This window comes from Natator depressus, chromosome 10 (assembly GCF_965152275.1).
Source record: "Natator depressus isolate rNatDep1 chromosome 10, rNatDep2.hap1, whole genome shotgun sequence".
Lineage (NCBI taxonomy): Eukaryota > Metazoa > Chordata > Testudines > Cheloniidae > Natator > Natator depressus.
The window spans coordinates 64,284,645-64,303,646 of record NC_134243.1 but is presented as its reverse complement, the minus strand read 5'-3'; the positions used below and the strand labels follow the sequence as shown (position 1 = coordinate 64,303,646).

Genomic DNA, 19,002 nt, shown 5'->3' with positions numbered 1-19,002 from the left:
CAATGTATCAAGAATACAAAGACAGACAAAGTTTGATCAGCTTCTTTTCAAAGTTTACAGCACCTCCCTGTGTCTATTAACACATTTTAAAGCAAGCTAGACGTGGAAGAAATGGAAGTAAAGTGAGGCATATTTATTACAAATTCTTCTATGAAAAAATATTTAAAAGCTCATGTAGCAACGTAGGGGATTTTTTGTTATCCAAAAATTTAACTAGTCTGTTTACCCAAATGTACTGAGTTTGGATTAAACTGATGATGGTAGGATAGTTGGTGATTGTTGCTGCCTCTGAAGCAGATATTTTTTTGGTTACAAGCGTTATGAAAGTGGGCACAATCCTTGTTTACACTTATGGTTACACATTGAGTTATTAACACCCTGACTCTGATTTCCTTTGGATGATATTCTGCTTTAAAAAAAAAAATCATATACACTTCTACCCTGATTTAACGCGGTCCTCAGGAGCCAAAAAACCTTACCGTGTTATAGGTGAAACTGCATTATATTGGGGGTAGAGGGATTAGAGTGTACAAAGAAATAATGTGCTTTGAAATTTTACTAGGAAAGATATATTTTTATTTCTTTTAGGATAAAAATGTTTGTAAACTTGCAAACTAAATCATTTTTGTTAGTAGGGGCAGAGGGTCTCGGGTGGGGGTGCAGGAGGGAGGCAGGAGCTGAGGGAAGCGGCAGCAAAACCACCCAGCCTGGCAGAACACGCAGCACCCACTGGCCGGGCTGTGGGAGGGAGGCAGGAGCTGAGCGAAGCGGCGGAGGCAGTGGTGGCAAAACTGCCGAGCTCAGCGGAGTGCGCAGCACCCCCTGGCCAGGGCATGGGAGGCACGGCGCCAGGGCCAGGGCTGCAGCACGGACCTGCTCTCTGGCTGTAGGCCCCCGGGCTGGGGCATGAACTTCTAGCCATGAGCCACCCCCCAGGTCACTGCAGCTTGGCCGAGTCCCGCCATGCTGCCCCTGCACATCTGAATCGACCCCTGTTCCCCTTCCCCTCCATGGCCCCAGCCTGGCACCCTTAACACGCCACTCAGAGCAGCGTGTGGGAGCCAGACACGCTGATGTGCTGATCCGCTGGAGGGCACAGCCCCACCTCCCAGGGCGCTGCTTTACCGCATTATATCTGAATTCACGTTATGTCAGACCACGTTATATCGGGGTAGAGGTGTAGCATGTATTTCGTTAAACTAAATGTCTGGATCATGTTGTCATGCCAGCCTATTGTTTTAGCCTTAAGTGTCAAATTCCCAATATAAGATTATGCCTACTTAACCATCCCCATATTCTCTGAGAATCATAGCAGAGCTACTAAATCCAGTTAAAAATTGCTTATGCTTACAAACATTAAATTAAGCTTAGAAGGTCAAGTGAAAACCCAGATGCTTTCCTGCTTCCCATTCCCAAAGCAAATGCTAGTTACAACAAATTAAATCCAATCCTATAACCTTACCTACATTGGTAAAAATGGGAGCCATATTTCACTGCCAGTGGTAGCACCCTTGGAAGCTGTCGTGTAGACAGAACTCAATCATTTTACCTGTCTTTTGGCTAGCCCTATTTAGCCTACATGAGCACAGTTTATACTACAGTTGCTGCTATTTCTACCACAGGTGGACTGCACCAGTGGGTACTAGCATTGAATTACAGCTCCCATTATAGCCAGTTGAAATGCAAGCTATGGTTACACAGACACAAAATCATAATTTATAGAAATATCCACAAGAAAAAGTGAGAAGCTGAGATACTGTGTCAAATGTCTGTATTATAATGCTGATCTGTAAACTAAATATAACATACTGAAAATTGTATTAGCAAATACTTGCTAATACCATGTTATTCTCTACTATAATTTAATGACAATAATTTAAAATATTATTTCCCAGGATAAAAAGGTCCAGCTCTTCAGATGGGGTAAATTGGCAAAGCTCCCTTGACATTAATGAGGCTAGGCAAACATACACTAGCTGAGCAGTTAGATGGTTATGTTTAGAATACCTGAGTGTTCTGTTGATAAGTCCTATGAATATTAGGTTAATTTAGTAAGCAGTACATGGGAGTTATGTGAACAAATGCCGTTATAAATTCAACTTCACCTTGTCCTTTGTTTCACAAGCAAAATGCATAACATGTCAATAAGGCATATTGATTGCATCAGTATTTTTATTGCCTCTGTGTATTATGCATGCAGTTGTCAGCCACATCTGTGAAAATCCATTTCCAGCTTTTCAACATCAATTGTTACACAAAACTTTTACCATGCATACAAATGATGTAATGTGTTATGAAACTTGTAGTCTGACAATACAGCAGTTATAATTGTTAACCTCTATTGTGCTCTTGCCGTATGAAACTCAAAAAGAAAAGGAGTACTTGTGGCACCTTAGAGACTAACCAGTTTATTTGAGCATAAGCTTTCGTGAGCTACTCCTTTTCTTTTTGTGAATACAGACTAACACGGCTGTTACTCTGAAACCTGTCATGAAACTCAAAGTTTCACTGTTAACATTTGTTTAATTTTTTTCTAACTTGCTGTACCCTAGTCAGTTCATGTAAAAATGAACAATAAAGTCAATGGTTAATATTGGACAACTGAAGTTCAGCTCCCAAATATAGTCCTAGATGGTCAATTATGCAAGAAAGCAATGTGCCATCCTAGGAAAGTAATGTTCTTGACTTGCCCAAATTAATTCTGCAGTGATGAGTAAAATGTCCCACAGTATATTATTATGTGATACATCTTGAAGCATGGAGCAGTATGAGTACATACTTACAGATGTCTGGGATATTACAGAACTCCAAGGTTTTAAAAAAAAAAAAATCACACAGTCCAATTTACTGAGTACTCAAAGACCCTACAAATCTAAAAATGTTACTTTCAACAATTCAAACAACACAGCTAGTTTGAAGTGGCAAACAAGAAGATCCCATGCCTTTCAACAAAGACTATATCAGGAATCAAACTGACTACCAAAGTACTGTAATTTCTGTATAGCAATTGGAAAAATACTTACTGCATTGAGATACCAATTGAAACTGTACACTCCTCTGTCCAGACAGTAAATTAGGTTTCATTAAGCTATTTCCAGCTCCTGATTCGACATTTTAGTAAAAGGTATTTACTACATATAACACTTATTAGAACATACTACTTTTATTATCTGCTTTTATAGGGCTTTTCATCCATAATGTCAAAGCTCTTTAAACCCCATTTTACAGATGGCGAAACAGAAATAAAATGACTTGCCCAAGGTCACTGAATAAGTAAGTTGCAAAAACTGGAATAGATGTTAGGCCTTCTGAGACCCAATCCAGTGCCACAAGATCACATGTCCTCACAAAATGGAGAAATGTCAGTTAATTCCATGTATTTTCCTAGAAAAGGTGAGCCCAGTGCGGTAATGTGAGATGTTGAACCAAGATAATTAAACAGATTGTAAACACTGACAAATATGGCTAGGTTGAGAAGGAGACAAAGTAATTTATCCTTTTAAAAAACCATGTAAAAATAAATATTTTTTTTATCCACATTAGCAATAATAAAATTTAATTCAAAGATGCTTCCACTTTCCACTTCCTTATGCAAGGAAGTACTTTACCCATTGATTTAAAGGAGAAACAACAATTTGTACATTTTTAGAAACACTTCAAGTTAAATTTTTAATTTTTTATAGGTAGACTGGTTCTGGAGTTGTTCAATAAGAGAGATTGTATCTGCTCCACTTGGGAGAGTTTACAATCTCCTCCACTTTCAGGGATGTTTTGAGGTGAGACAGAATATGATGGAGGGCCAAACTCTTAACCTCTTACTCAAAATAGTGAGAGTTTGGCTCAATATGACTTCTTATGTGACTAAGCATTTGCCAGTGAGAACAGGTAGTTCAAAATCTGATCTAGATTAAGGATAAAATTACCTGGCAATCATGGTGTTTTCTGGTTGTTGTTTCCTTAGATACAGTCATTCTATTCTTATACTTCGGATTATAATCTATGCCTTTTGTATACTAAATTTAGGATATGTCTACAGGTCAGCAGGAGATATTACAAGATGGTTCAGCCTTGTGTATCTTTTGTATCAGATTTGCTGGAACCATTTAAACCTGAGTTTCCATTCTTGGCATCGCCTACCACATCCAGTTCATATCATTTTATTCTATTGTCTGGCTGTACCGAAAGAAGGACAGGAGACATTTGACATGGGTTTAATCAGGCCTCAACTTTATTATTAGATGTCTGGGAATCAATCCTGAAGCACTTACACGAGAGGAAAGTGATCAGGAACAGTCAGCATGGATTCACCGAGGGAAGGTCATGCCTGACTAATCTAATCACCTTCTATGATGAAACTACTGGTTCTGTGGATGAAGGGAAAGCAGCGGATGTATTGTTTCTTGACTTTAGCAAAGCTTTTGGCACGGTCTCCCACAGTATTCTTGTCAGCAAGTTAAAGAAGTATGGGCTGGATGAATGCACTATAAGGTGGATAGAAAGTTGGCTAGATTGTCGGGCTCAACGGGTAGTGATCAATGGCTCCATGTTTAGTTGGCAGCCGGTATCAAGTGGAGTGCCCCAAGGGTCGGTCCTGGGGCCGGTTTTGTTCAATATCTTCATAAATGATCTGGAGGATGGTGTGGATTGCACTCTCAGCAAATTTGCGGATGATACTAAACTAGGAGGAGTGGTAGATACAGTGGCAGATAGGGATAGGATACAGAGGGACCTAGACAAATTGGAGGATTGGGCCAAAAGAAATCTGATGGGGTTCAACAAGGATAAGTGCAGCGTCCTGCACTTAGGACGGAAGAATCCAATGCACCGCTACAGACTAGGGACCGAATGGCTAGGCAGCAGTTCTGCGGAAAAGGACCTAGGGGTGACAGTGGACGAGAAGCTGGATATGAGTCAACAGTGTGCCCTTGTTGCCAAGAAGGCCAATGGCATTTTGGGATGTATAAGTAGGGGCATAGCCAGCAAATCGAGGGATGTGATCGTTCCCCTCTATTCGACATTGGTGAGACCTCATCTGGAGTACTGTGTCCAGTTTTGGGCCCCACACTACAAGAAGGATGTGGGAAAAATTGGAGAGAGTCCTGCGAAGGGCAACAAAAATGATTAGGGGTCTGGAACACATGACTTATGAGGAGAGGCTGAAGGAACTGGGATTGTTTAGTCTGCAGAAGAGAAGAATGAAGGGGGGATTTGATAGCTGCTTTCTACTACCTGAGAGGTGGTTCCAAAGAGGATGGTTCTAGACTATTCTCAGTGGTAGAAGATGACAGGACAAGGAGTAATGGTCTCAAGTTGCAGTGGGGGAGGTTTAGGTTGGATATTAGGAAAAACTTTTTCACTAGGAGGGTGGTGAAACACTGGAATGGGTTACCTAGGGAGGTGGTAGAATCTCCTTCCTTAGAAGTTTTTAAGGTCAGGCTTGACAAAGCCCTGGCTGGGATGATTTAATTGGGGATTGGTCCTGCTTTGAGCAGGGGGCTGGACTAGATGACCTCCTGAGGTCCCTTCCAACCCTGATATTCTATGACTACCCAGCAGATAAAAGTATACAGTGGAGGTAACCCCATGTTTGTTCTGTAATTACATGGGGGCTTTTTACCAGCTCCCCCTCTTTTTTTCCATCCAGGTCCCTCCAGCAAATTCATTGCTGAAACCTTACCGTCCACCAACCCTCATAGGAAGGTTAACGTGGGCTATAAAAATGGGGGGGTTGGCTCTTTACCATACCAATCATAGGACTCCTCAAACACCCTCCCATTCATTCCTTTAGTGAATATGTCTTTTTAAATCCTTTTCCAAGCCATTTATTTGGTCACGGTACACTTTTTCCTGTGGAGAACCTGCACTGGACCTCTGCCTTACACTTAAATAATGAGTTGCAACATATAGCCTACCGCCCTTCATGCCATGCATGAGTAGAGCCCTTCCTGAGCCTGCTATCAGGAAGACAAAACAAAAACCCAACTGTACCCAAGCCAGTATGATGGTAAGGGAAAAATTCCTTCCCAGCCCCCCTAAAAAAGGGGCAGCTAGTGTAATGCCCACAGCAAGTCTTGACCAAACCTGGTATTTTACCATCTAAAGGGGAGGGAGGTTGGGTCCTGCTTCAGCCTGCTCTGTGTAAACGTGAGGCTTCCAGTGCAGAGCTGCCCCTTTTAAAGCCTGCATTCCTAGGGGATGAGTCAGTGACCATGCTGACCCTTTTCAGCAGTTTTCATCTCCTCCCCCCAGCCATAAAGCACTGTTCCCTGCATTCAGCCAGCCAGCCAAACACCACACCACTGCTTAAAGGTGCAGGGCAGTTGTGTTAACAATGAAATCATGTTGGTTTTTTATGTGTGTGGGTATACAGTATGTAGCAGTTTGGTCCACTTCTAGATTAAATTTGTTAATTTTCAATGTGGCAGGGTTTAGAGTTGGGCTAGGCTACGAGTTGGACTAGGTTACGTTTCAGGTTGTATATGGGCTAGAATTTAGGTTTGATTAATGATGCTGAATCTTGTGTAATGTTCTTATAAGATTTTGTCCAAAACAGTAGAAGTCTCACAAGGCCAAGTTTTTGTGTGACATTTCTGCCATTTTGTGCTAAGATCTCATTAAGACCTCATTTCCTGTAGGAATTTTGTCCTCATCCAAAACAGAATGGGGGTGGTGGAGAAGGTACTTCCTGGTTTGAGAGGTGGCTTGATACTGGAAATTCACATTTAAAAACTCTCTCACTTTTTTAAAACAGTTATGATTCAAGATTCTGGGGAGGCTTTTGAAATAGTTAAGAAGCCATTTGTCCTTACAATGAAACTTCAAGACTAACAGAGCATGTAAATTCCTAGAGCATCATCCAGTCCTAATTGTAAATCCTTTTAGACTGATTCAAAATAAGCTCTGTTTTTGACTTCCATTTTGCACAAAAACTAATAAATCTGCAAGACTTCCATAATTAGAACTGAAATGATGGGACGATCAAGCAGTAATAAGGGGAAGCTAAATTTATTTCAAAAGGTAGCAATTGATCGCTAAGAGAGCTATCCCTCACCTCTCTGCTCCACTTGCTTGGTCTCATTCTATTACTGAGACAGGAATACCTCCTCAGTCTGGATTTCATGTGCCAGTTTGTCTCTGAAATTAACTGAGAAAAATGTTTGACTGTTTACTAGGAGAAGCAAGGTACAGTAAATAGGTGTTGAAAGCAAAACTGAAATTAAATATTCTGAAGGGCTGAGACTTCTGCCTCACATCTGTCTCTTGATGATTATTTTAGTGCTCTAGTGAGAGGCTCTTGGCTCTTACTCTGCACTTCAACTTTGAGCCTGAAGAGTGGGGTTATTTCTGTCAGATGCGGAATGATTTCCTTTGCCTAGTGGTGGGATATACTATCTTATATGATTGACCAAATTTACTCTGTAGTTTTCAGCTGTATGGCCAAGAGATGGGTCTCTGCCAGGAGATATAGAGATGTTTGATACAGAAGGTCTTGTTACACGGGGGCAAAAAAAAACCTAATGATTCACAATATTTCAATAGCTAATCATTTTTAAAGATTTATTTGAAGTTCTCCTTACTGAGTGTGTGTGTGCAATAAACATTCTTCTTATGCCTAAGGGGGTCATCATTGATCTGGCCCAGAATTCAGCAATTTGCTTTGCTAGCACAGAAGACATGAAGATTAGGTTAGATTTGGGGGGGAGGGGTGCTATTTTTTTGGACTCAACCACGCTGACTAAATTGTTGCAATAAGTATTTGTAACAAATTACCTTTGAATTATGAGAAATGAATTAGATTAATATTAAGGATTTGCTTCAATACGTTATCATGTAACAACAAGCAACTAATACAATTGTACATCAGAGTCTGCTTGATGAATGTGTTCTGTCTTCTATGTTTGCTATGATTTTCATAGGGCCACATTATTCTGACTGCATTCTGTATGTTAGGAGAAGTTTGATGTGCAAATAATTGCAAATAATGTACGTATTAGATTTGACCCTGTTCTTGTATTACTTATTGACTCCTCACAATCATTGATTTGTATTCTTGGTACCTCAGATCCATAATCTTGATTAATATGAGAACCATCATGTATTTCGTCCTTCTCAAGTTGCCTATGCAACATGATGGTGTTATGTCATCTTTGAAAGATTTCTAGTTGTGAGGAAGCTTTGCCTATTGTCCATGTTGTACAATATATGGTGTATGGATAAAGTGGTGATTTCTGTCTGCAAGACTCAATCTGGCATCTTTCATTAACACTTACAATACATTAACACTTAAATATTTACAATGAGATTTCCCTACTTGAATCTGAGTTTATTGCATGCTTCTGATAGTGAACCAGCAGATAGACGGGTGTTGGGTTCCTCTTCTACATCTGTGGCTTTATGACAGGATCGAGCTTAGATTCTCTCCTACATTCAGGATACAGGAAACCACAGTGTTTTTACATCAGCATTTCCATTTCTTATGGGAGAAAGTTGGGGTTTCCTCTTTCAAATGTAGAGAATCCTCTAAATATCTTTGCATTGTTCTAAGATTATACAGTGGGGCTGGCATAGAATATGAAGACATTTCTCAGAGCAGCAACTGAATCCCTGACAGCCACAGAAGCTGGTTGACTCTGATGTGACTCTTTTGGGGTATCATCCATGCAGAGAAAATGAATGGTCTGGTTTACCACTTCCAGCACTGAGCATTGCAAACTAGTGAGTCACCTAACAGAGATGAGTGAAGTTTACACATGCAGATTTGTCCATTTCAGTAATAGATATAATTTTACAGACAAGTTAGATAAAAATAAGAGCTGTTTGAGTTTACTGCTGTGAAAACAACATTTGTCTGGGGGAAAGAAAATTAGTCCAATCTTTTTCTTATCTGAACACAGACTGGAAATGTGTTTAGTATATGGCCACAAACACATCTTCAGAAAGATTTCTTTCATGTTCATTTGCACTGAGGGTATGTTCTCCCCCCCCCCCTTCCCCAAACTGTAGGCATCTGAATTAAATCAAGAGGAAATAAAGTGAGTGAGTTCTGATTTATATTTTGATTTGATAATACACACACAGGAGGTCCTCTGAAAATACTAGCCTGTTATCATTGCTAAATTGATTTCTCCCATGCCCTCTATATGTGTATTGTTTTTTCTATTCTGCTTATCCAACAAAAGCACTAAAATAGTTATTTCCTAGTATGTGCAGTAGATGAAGTATAGCAAGCAGGTTAAATTTAATATGCTGGGAGACCTCCCGCCTTTCTCTACCTTACATGTGGCAGAGACACCTCCTTATCTCATACCTGATTTAGTAGATAAAGTATTGAGGATTTTGTGTTGCAAAAAAACCTGAACTTTGAGTCAAATATGCTACATTTTACTAAAAACCTAGATAGTAGTAATTAAATCCTAAAATAAACACTTATTAAAATCATTAATATGTAGCAAAAACATGGAGTCACAGATTAAGAGCCTTTACTTGAATTTGAAATAATGTTAAATTACAAACCAACACATTGGTTAAAGAGCATAGTATAATAAAAAGCAAATTTGCATAATTATTTGGGAACATGTGGTGATATAAACTCATCTAGAGAGACAGTATACAAGTAATAAACAGATAAAATATGATTGTAGTATGCATTAGTGTTGCAAAAAAAATCAGACTGTTTTTATGTAGGAACATTTAGGATGAAATCCTGGCCTGATTGAAGTTAGGGGGCCAGGATTTCCCTTGTAGATATAGTCCTGCGGTCTTTACTCTGGCAATGTCCCACTGGAAGTCAATGAGAGGTTGCCTGAGTAAGAACCAACTAAAAAAATTGCTGGATTTGGCCCATAGCCAGTAAACTGATGTTTTACATTTTCCAAGCCATATGGTTATGTATGATGTAATAGATTGTAGGGAAAAAAGGAGACTAATATAAAAACAAATTTTAAAAGAAACAGTAAAATTTGCAAAGAAAACCCTTTGAGTTATGTAAGATGGCCAATGCTAGTTATAATCATGAAGTAAATATGATGCAGCACAGTACTTGAAAAGAATAAGAATTTGTTTGGGGGGGGGAGTAAATTTTCAACTGAAAAATAACTACTCATATTACCATCTCTCACACTTTGATTTTTCTTTTTTTTTGCTGTTATAATGCTCCCTAATTTATATGGCAAATAATAGAATAACATTTAAAACCATCACAGGACAGAGATTTGTTGTTTAATAAACACTGTTCACTAGAACAATATACACCTCTGACACTTTAAAGCAATAATAATTTTGTACTTATTCTCATTTTAAGTGCTACAGTGTATAATTCTCTGTATTTCTCTTCTGTCTTAAAGAAATTATGCACCAATATTCTTGAAGTAGATGTAGTATTTGCCTAAATTTACAATACCACACACAAATTGTAAAATTGGTAAAATCAGCGCATGCAAACATAATATCTTAAAATAGTGGTATATGAAAATCATTTTAAATATTGATATAGATGGATCAGGATTATTATCCAACTCCCCTTAGTTCATGCTAAAAGTATATTTAGTATAATTTTACATGATCTTTTTGGAAGTGAGAGAGTAGAGTATTTTTTCATTATCCAAGTAATAATGAGCTGTAGAAGCAATATTAGATTTTATTCTAGCCTGGCAAATTGTCCAAATGGTTTTGCAAAGCAATTTTCATAATTCTTTCCATTGTCTTTTCTAATATTGAAATATATTTTAATTGTTCAGTCACACATACTGAGCTTGTAGGTAGTTTGTGTCCTACATAAATGTGGTTTAATGTTTCATAAGTACTTTATGAGCATAGAGTTTGCAGTTACATATTTTCAGATGTACAACCTTAATTCACTTGTTAAAATAGGCTCTCTGTTTGCTAATAGTTACCAGCTGTAACTAATACATTAGATCTACAACATACTGGTAACGTATTATTTAAAGTGACGCATTTCAAAATCAATACCAAATGTCCTGCTGTATGATTGATTGGAAAACATGTCTGATAGAATGGTTACTGCGCTATACAAAATTATTGTGAAAGCATCATAAATGAAGGGATAAAAAGCCAACAATTCATAAATTTTAAAATCTTTCAGTACAAATTTCAAAAGCAGAGACATTACTTACTATAGTTGTTGTTTGCTTCTCGTGTCCCTTTTATTTTGCCTCGTTTATCAATCCTCATATACCATTGAGTTCGACAGAAAAGTCTTCTCACTCTTACATCCCCCCCTTCCATATAATCATAACTTCTGGTATGTCGCTCAGGGCTGGAACAGTTCACATTTGTAGCCATTTGCTCTGGAGTCATGTCATTGCAAGCTAAAGATATAGTGCCCACTAGAAAGATAATGTAAAAATATGATCTGTAGAGCAAAGTCGGCAGGATCCATGTCAGTATCCATTTGTGCATTATAGTGCGGTGTTCTGGGTGTTCATGAACAACATAATGAAAATTAAAACTCAAGTAGATCGTTGCTCCTAGGTCATTGACCTGCCTTCTGTCTTTACAGCGAGTTGTAGATTGATTTAATTGAGATTGCTTCCTCTTCCAGAATTCTGATCCTTATTCCTTAATAGTTACTGATGTTGAAACAGGATATCTCCTTAAATATCTTTTCAGTCAGGATATCCTTTAAAGAAACCGGTTATAATAACCTTGGCTGTCATGACCTTCTGTACTACTTGAATTTGCTGCTTGCACTGAAAGTAAAAGATCTATGAGAAAAGTGTCATGGATAAATTTTATGGTCAATTGTTACATGTGTGCAACTATAATATATGCTGCATGAGTACTGTAGCATAGCAAAATATATTCTAGCTTTATACAGTGACTTAAAAAAACATACACAAGCACACATACAAGATATATCTTACAACAAGCTCTTGACAGCAGCACACATTTGAACTGTGTACAATTCCTTGTGTAGCTCAGTAATAAGTCTTTCAAATAAGCTATTGATTTAGCTGAGCTACAAAACTCAGCCGCAGTAAAATGCTATTGCATCTCTTACATTTGGTTACTTTGTGCCTATACCTTTATAGTTAGCCACATTCTTCCTAAAGGGCTGCCTGCACTTCTCTAGTTTGAATATCAGGACAGACCCAGATATTCGTGGGACTGTATTTTTATACATACAGTTACTTGTAGATTTATTTTTTTTTAAAGAAAATGTCAAGAAGCTTACTTCTAACATACATCAATCAAGAAAAGAGAAAAAGTCATTAGTGGCTAGAACGCCCAGAGCATTCTTTTAAAGGACCGATAACTTACTTGTTCCTGTTGATAACAGCTGGATACACAAGTATTCCATTTCTGTTGTCTGCCTTTTGCAACATGAGACGCTCTACTGTAGCTACAAACTTTCTCAGCTCAGAAAGACTTCAGCAGAATTATAATTGTTTCCATAAATCAACACACAAGAGCGGTGGTGTGTGTATGCGCTTGTGCGTGCGCGTGCGTGTGTGTGTTGAGCCTGTTGTTCAGTCCTTTTCGATAAATACCTTTGCTGACCTCACTTGGAAGCAATTAGAATTTAACCAGTCAGCTGTCAGTTGAATGTATGCACAAAAATAAAAGAAGACTTATGTTGTGTAGTGTCCAATGGTCATCAGAGGGAGCTATAAACGTAGTTTATGCTTTAAATCTCCAAGTATGTACCTACTTTCCAGAAACAGATTTCTGTGATCACTGAATAAGATTACTTTTCATGTCAGTTAAAGCATTTCTGTTCTTTGATTTAGTTCAGTATTCCCTTTTCCTTAGGAACAAAAACACACACCTCATTTCTCCTTCAAATCTTTTACACAGATTGATGGGTACATACTTTGCTTACTATCCTTCCTTTAGATATCTGAAATACCCAGGTGCATTACTCAGTGTGGGTGGTAGGCATGGTGCCTATTATGGACTGTGTGTCATGCTTTTGTTTTGTAGACTAGTAAATGAGGAACAATTGCATACAAAATCCAGAGGGTTCTTATTTAAATGGCTGTTATGGACAAACACGAGGTATGTTCTAAACATTGCTGTTCAGTCTAGACCTTTTTCAGCATCCCAAGAAAAATATAATAAGGAATGATATTCCACATTTTCCCCAATGAATACTTCCTAGAAATTGCAGCATGAGAATTAAAAGTTTCAGTAGTACAGATGTTATCCATATTAGCACACTGTTAGATGGATGATCTGTTGGCTTAAGTTTTGGGGAGGCAAATATAACAGCTACGTATTATCATGCTGTTTCTACATATTTATTTCCAACTTTTGTCATCAGTCTATTGCCCAAACTCTGGTCCATATCATCCTTAAAATCTTGTTGTGATTTTGGTGAAATCCAGCTATTATAAAAACATATTGAAACTCTGGATTTCACTGAGTACAGCAGTGCCTTTTTATCTTATTTAATATGAATTCTATTCTTATCTTACAGAGATGTCTCTGTAAGATTTTAGCAAACAGGAATGGGGAAATCTTGTAATGCACTGTCGTAAAGAGAAAATTACTTGTATCTGTAGGTCTCTGAAAATAGTATTGTAATTGTAAGATAGTCATGCTTACCCTAATCCAAAACCTTTCCCAGGAGAGGTGGAGAATAATTTAGTGTATTGGAATTCTTTAACTTGATTTGAAAAGAACGGTTGAGCTAGTTAATAGCCATTAGGAACATTAAGGATACATGTGTGCCACCTAGTGGTGAGGAGGGTTTAATGATTCAGGACTTAGATTGGAGTGTTCCAGTGTTTATCACTCACAGGTGTGTGTCACCAGGGGACCCTATTTCATCCCACCTACTCTCCCATCCTCCCCACCTACACACAAACTCAGAGGATCTGAGTAACTTCCCTTCTCAAAGTTCAGATACTTCAACTTCTCCTTTCAGAGCTCCCTTGGAGCACTCCCCATTTACTACTCTCTCTGTGTTCACTTGAAGTCAATGAGAGTTACTCAAATCCTGCGGAGGGAGAGTAGGACCCCAGGAATTCTATTTTATTATCATTGTTACCTGAAAGAACAATGATTTACGTACAAATACTGCCATAGTCATGAAGGAAAATTAGATATTTTCTCATTCTTTTAAGAGATTATTTTCGTAATTGTTACAAGTATGCATTTTTAACATGAGGAGGCAAAGGATACCCATGTAGGAACATCAGATCTGCACCAGAGACTCCAGCAAAGAAGGGACAGCAAGAGAGAGGACCAAACATGAAACGGAGTGACAAATTGACTCCCTATAGTTTTGAACAATTATTTAATAATCATGCAGCAACTTCATTTATGGATTATACATAACTGCTTATTTTGGTGCATTGAGGGAGGAAGTAAAAAAGGTACAAAATACCTTCAGTTACCCAAGATTTCTGACTAGTTCATCCCTACTAATGTGTGAAACCCATTCAGAATCATGGTGGGTTTGAAATTCTCTTTTACACCCACAGTCCAGATTCAGGAAAGGTCCCTGAAGCTTAGATGATCATACTTCCAATTCACCCTACCATACACTGTCCCCAAATGGCCAACCTCATGTTTTGATGCCTTCAAGAGAGACCCAGTGGCATGCACCTGTCCTGGTTTACAGTACCCGGAACATAATGCCTCCACTAGACACTTTAAGAAGTGGCTTTTCGTACATTTCACCTTTCAAAAGGCCTGGCTAGTGCCATCCCCAGCATGTGGGGATTAAATTTTTTTGTCCTAGTTGCAGTAATAGTGTTCTAATAAGTTCCTTCCAAATGGCTCATTTGCTATCTGAAAATTTGGCGGGGGGAAAAAGGGGCAGGGAAGCTGCTCCTTTATTATGTGTTGATTGTTCTAATTTCTATAGTCTCTATTGTAGTGGCAACTAGGCACCTCCTACAGTGAATAAATATAGTAAATACATTTTCAAAAGTAAGAGTAGGAACATCATAAAATCAGTCAACAAAGCACTCAATAAAATGGGGCCAGGTCTTCAGCTAGTGTACGCTGACATACTTCCATTGAAGTCAATGGAGCTGTGCTGATTTACACCTGCTAAGGATATGGCCCATTGGCCTTGTGATGTGCCACGATAATCTCTAATCTTGGGCCCTGAGAAGTTACAAAGAAGAGTGAATTCCAAAGATGGAGCCCTCAGATGAGGGAGCCCTGCTATCCGTGGTGGAGCTTTCTAATTTAGGGACCAAAAGCAAGAGCCACTCAGCCATCTTTACTGCCATGCTAGGGTGAAAAGTTCAGATAACTTCCTGAATAACCATTCTAGTCTTTTAAAATCTCCATTGACATCTGAAGTTGCAATCCAGAAGTGAAAGGAAACCAATACAGAGACTTCAGCACAGGTAGCATTTGTCATGCCAGCTTGCCCTAGGAAGGGGGCAAGTTCTGCTTGATATGGAATGTCTAGGTAGATTGCAAGAATAGCCCTATACTATAGCACATTGCAGTGGTGAACCCTGGAAAATGATGCAAATAGTGCCTCCTCCAAGTCCTTTAGAAGTTTCCCCTTGCCAATAAGCCTTATCCAGGCTAATGTGTAACCAGTTTGTCTACCTCCAGATCCCCTTCTCTATCAGACAGTGGAAGTCTGAATTCAGTGAAAAGAAGATGTAGAGCTGAGTTCTACTGGCAATTTTGATGAAATCTCAGTCCAAAGCATCTCACAATCTGCCCTGTCGGTTTAATATTAAACAGGAGCATTACAAAATCCTGTAGGACTCCATGTGAGGGCTGTTGGAGAAAATGAACAATACTGTCTGGGAAATCTTATAAACGAAGAATGAATCCACTGCTTTCTGAACTCCCCCAAGATTCACTGGGTAAGTCAACAATACCTATGGGTTAATAATATCAAAAGCTCCCGACAAATCTGATAAATCACCATGTCCACTGATCCCTTGTCCATTGCTAAAAAGAACTCACCAGCCATTTATACCAATACAGTGTCCATCCATTCCTAAATCTGAACTCAGACTGATACAATGAAAAAATATGTGGCATTCAAGTAATCAGGGATAAAATCTTATCTGTGTTTTACTTCTCAGAGTAGAATGCATGTGGAATTTTTAAAAAATGTTATGTCTTTGCTGGACAAAAACAACTTGCCGCATTTAAAACCTGCTTTTTTGCTTTTGGGGATTTTTAATTTATTTGTGCTTTCTCTGGCATTTAGTTTTATATTAAACCCATAACACACCTGAGGTTTCATTTCCAGAAAGCTGTAGATACTCATGCTCCAGCCACAAGCTTTCTGCGTGTATCTCTCTCAGCTCCGTAAAATAAATCATTTGATACAGCAGTGTGTTATGAAGATTTATAGTTACAATAATTAAAAAGCAATTTAAATAAGGCACCAGCTGTAAGTGTAACCAGTGAACAAGTTATTTTAATATGGCTGGTGCCCACATCCTCCTCCTTTCCTCCTCGCTTTGCCCGCAAATAACAACCTTTCAAAATGAAGCTGCAGCTTTAAATAAATACATTATAAATATACAATGAAATTTTAGCCCTTACCAAAAAGCAAGCCCAACTGTATGTTGTCTAATGAAAGGACACCATTTTAACCTGCTTGAGCAAATCAGGCCTTCCTTCACAAATCTGAATTTCCTGGAAAAATGCAACCCACTTTCGGTACAAGCCATGTATTAACCAATGCCTCCCCAAAACTGGCCTGCTCTATTTTCATGACTATGCCCACTGCAACCTTTATAACGAGTGGGTATTTGTCTAGCTAGTTGGAAGAAAAGGGGTGTTGCCGCTTTAAGGGCTTCCCTGCAGCAGGTGGGGAGAAGGGGAAAAGTTTAGTGATGTGCAGAAAACAGTTAAGGCCATGTCAGGACAAGGTCACCGCAATACCTTTCCTGCTGACTGGCAATGGGGGAGGTATTTATATCCCATATAGCCACAGAGAGGGCCTCTTTACCAGGATTGAGCTGGGCTGGCAGTCGGATATAACCAGTGCCTCCCCCAAATAGGCCTACTCTATTTTCATGAAAGAACGTCTTATTGCACTGGCTAGCACTTCCACCTTATCAAGGAAATATGCCCAGAACTTTGCAAATCTGATCTCGAGCAAGGTTTTACATGGTGCATATTTTTCCTAAAACTGCACAAATTTTATGATCCTTTCTCTGACAGGCTTTTATTTGAAGAAATACATTGGCACATTGTGATAACTTGACAGCACTAAAAGTTACAGAAAGAGAAAAATATTGCTTGTATGTACTCAACGTTTTTTTAAAACCACCCCCATAATACTTCTGTAAGCCTTCTCCCCTTACAGCAACCTAGATGCCAATTCCTTTAGTGTGAGTAGGTGGGAAGTTGCAACAATGAAAATTTTAGAAATCAAAGGCAACTGTTATGTTTGCCAGTTATGAAGGTTGAATAAAGGTCTCTGTATCAAACAGTAGACACCCAAATAGTAGTAGCTGCCAAATAGACCTTTTCCATCTTCTGCTAGCTAGGAGAATACACCTTCTTCTTTCAGATGCACAGTTAGCCATAATGACCCATACCTTCTTCATCTCCAGGATGGACTCCTACAATATGTTCCATGTGGTTTGACTATGAAGGCAATATAGACATTTCCATGGATCCAATGCGCAGTGGCCTGCCTACTAGGAAACATTAACTAGTGAGAGCACAACAAATTGGTTCTCTGCACTCTGCTGGCTTCCTATCCTGTTTCTGATCAGCTTCAGGATTGCTGTTGCAAATCTTCAGAGTCTGCAATGGGATGGAACCTGTCTACTTTGGAGATCAGCACAGTTTCTGTGGCAACAGCTGAAATTCGTTAGGATTCTGTGGCTGATGGAAACCAGGGTAAAATTCTAAGGGTGCAGAAACTGGGCATTCTCAGTATTAAGCCCTCAGCTGCATAACTCCCTATTATCACAAATCAGGATTTAAGATGCAATGAAAAATCTGCTATTTGCTCTTTATCCTTTCCTCGATAATGACAGCTACAGAACATCCGGCAGCATCTCTTGAGATAAAGCATAAGGAACCCTCTATAAACAATAGAGAGATGGAGAACACGCCACTTCTGCATGGAATTGTTCCTATTTTAATTTTCAGCCTAGATGGTATGGAGTTGAGTGGATTAAAAATACATAGACATAAGGGATGGCTCCTTCCAGCCTTACCCTGCCTGATTGTTGAGAGAAGTTGTTTCCTTTTGGTAGCTTGCATCGGTTGTTGAAATTGCAAATTTTTATAGGTGTGGGAATGTTGGGTACAATTTTGTACTGAAAAAATTTTACTATAAATTTTTCATCATAAATATTTTGCAAAGCTAAACTCAAAAGCCTCCGCCATCTCTATTTGTTGGCTGCTGTAAACATCCAGATTTTGGTCATATGGGATGGATTTAAGCTTTCAGGAAAACTGGAAATGGGTACACTACTAGTAGATATCTGAATCCTTAATAGCAAATAATTTATCTTGTGTGTATTCTGTTTTTATGTTTATAAGTTATCTGCAGTAATTTGTTTTTCTTCAGTTTATTTGGGGGAGATTAAGGACCTTGGAGGAAATATCTTAATTCATCCCAAAATAGGCTTCTGAGGGAGACACATGCAGACTTAGTTGGACAGGAGGCAGGGTCACCAAGAAGCTGACTTTTTTTGAAGGACAGACTGACATGAAAGAGTGGAATCCTAGGGATTAGTATTTTTGGAGATGGATGGTTTCCTCCTCTGAGTAAAGCCTGCATAGTACCGAGGGTTACAAAAGCTCTCCATTGCTATTAGTAACGTCATTACCAGTACTGGCAATACTCATTGGAGAGTCCATTCCCTTGTGACAGTAGGCACACTGAGTAGGACTATCAAAAATTTAAGACTATAGCAGCCATGTATTGTAGCATAAGGCTTTTGGAGAAGGCGGAGAGACTAGAAGGCTGAAAGTAATATTCTATAGTCCACAGAAGACAACAAATTAGTCTCATTTATATAGCAGCTGGTTTATTTCCACCAGGTTTGGGAAGCATACAGAGTTTACCTGACCAGACTTCTA

General features: G+C 38.8%; 2 protein-coding genes across 6 annotated transcripts in view; one reads left to right on the top strand and one right to left on the bottom strand.

Annotated features, from left to right (window-relative positions):
- The window catches only part of FGF7 (fibroblast growth factor 7), a 60,153-nt gene extending 47,687 nt beyond the window's left edge, over positions 1–12,466 (bottom strand). The window contains exons 1-2 of one of the 2 annotated variants that reach the window (XM_074966389.1): positions 12,280–12,466; positions 11,133–11,708 (exon numbers count right to left, since the gene is read on the bottom strand). In XM_074966389.1, coding sequence (XP_074822490.1) covers positions 11,133–11,418 — 286 coding nt within the window. In that variant the 5' untranslated portion in view covers positions 11,419–11,708; positions 12,280–12,466. The remainder of the gene's footprint in view (positions 1–11,132; positions 11,709–12,279) is intronic. The other variant, XM_074966390.1, reaches the window with a different exon arrangement.
- Positions 1–19,002, top strand: part of FAM227B (family with sequence similarity 227 member B) — a 174,035-nt gene that overhangs the window by 96,175 nt on the left and 58,858 nt on the right. The gene's annotated exons all lie outside the window — the stretch shown is intronic.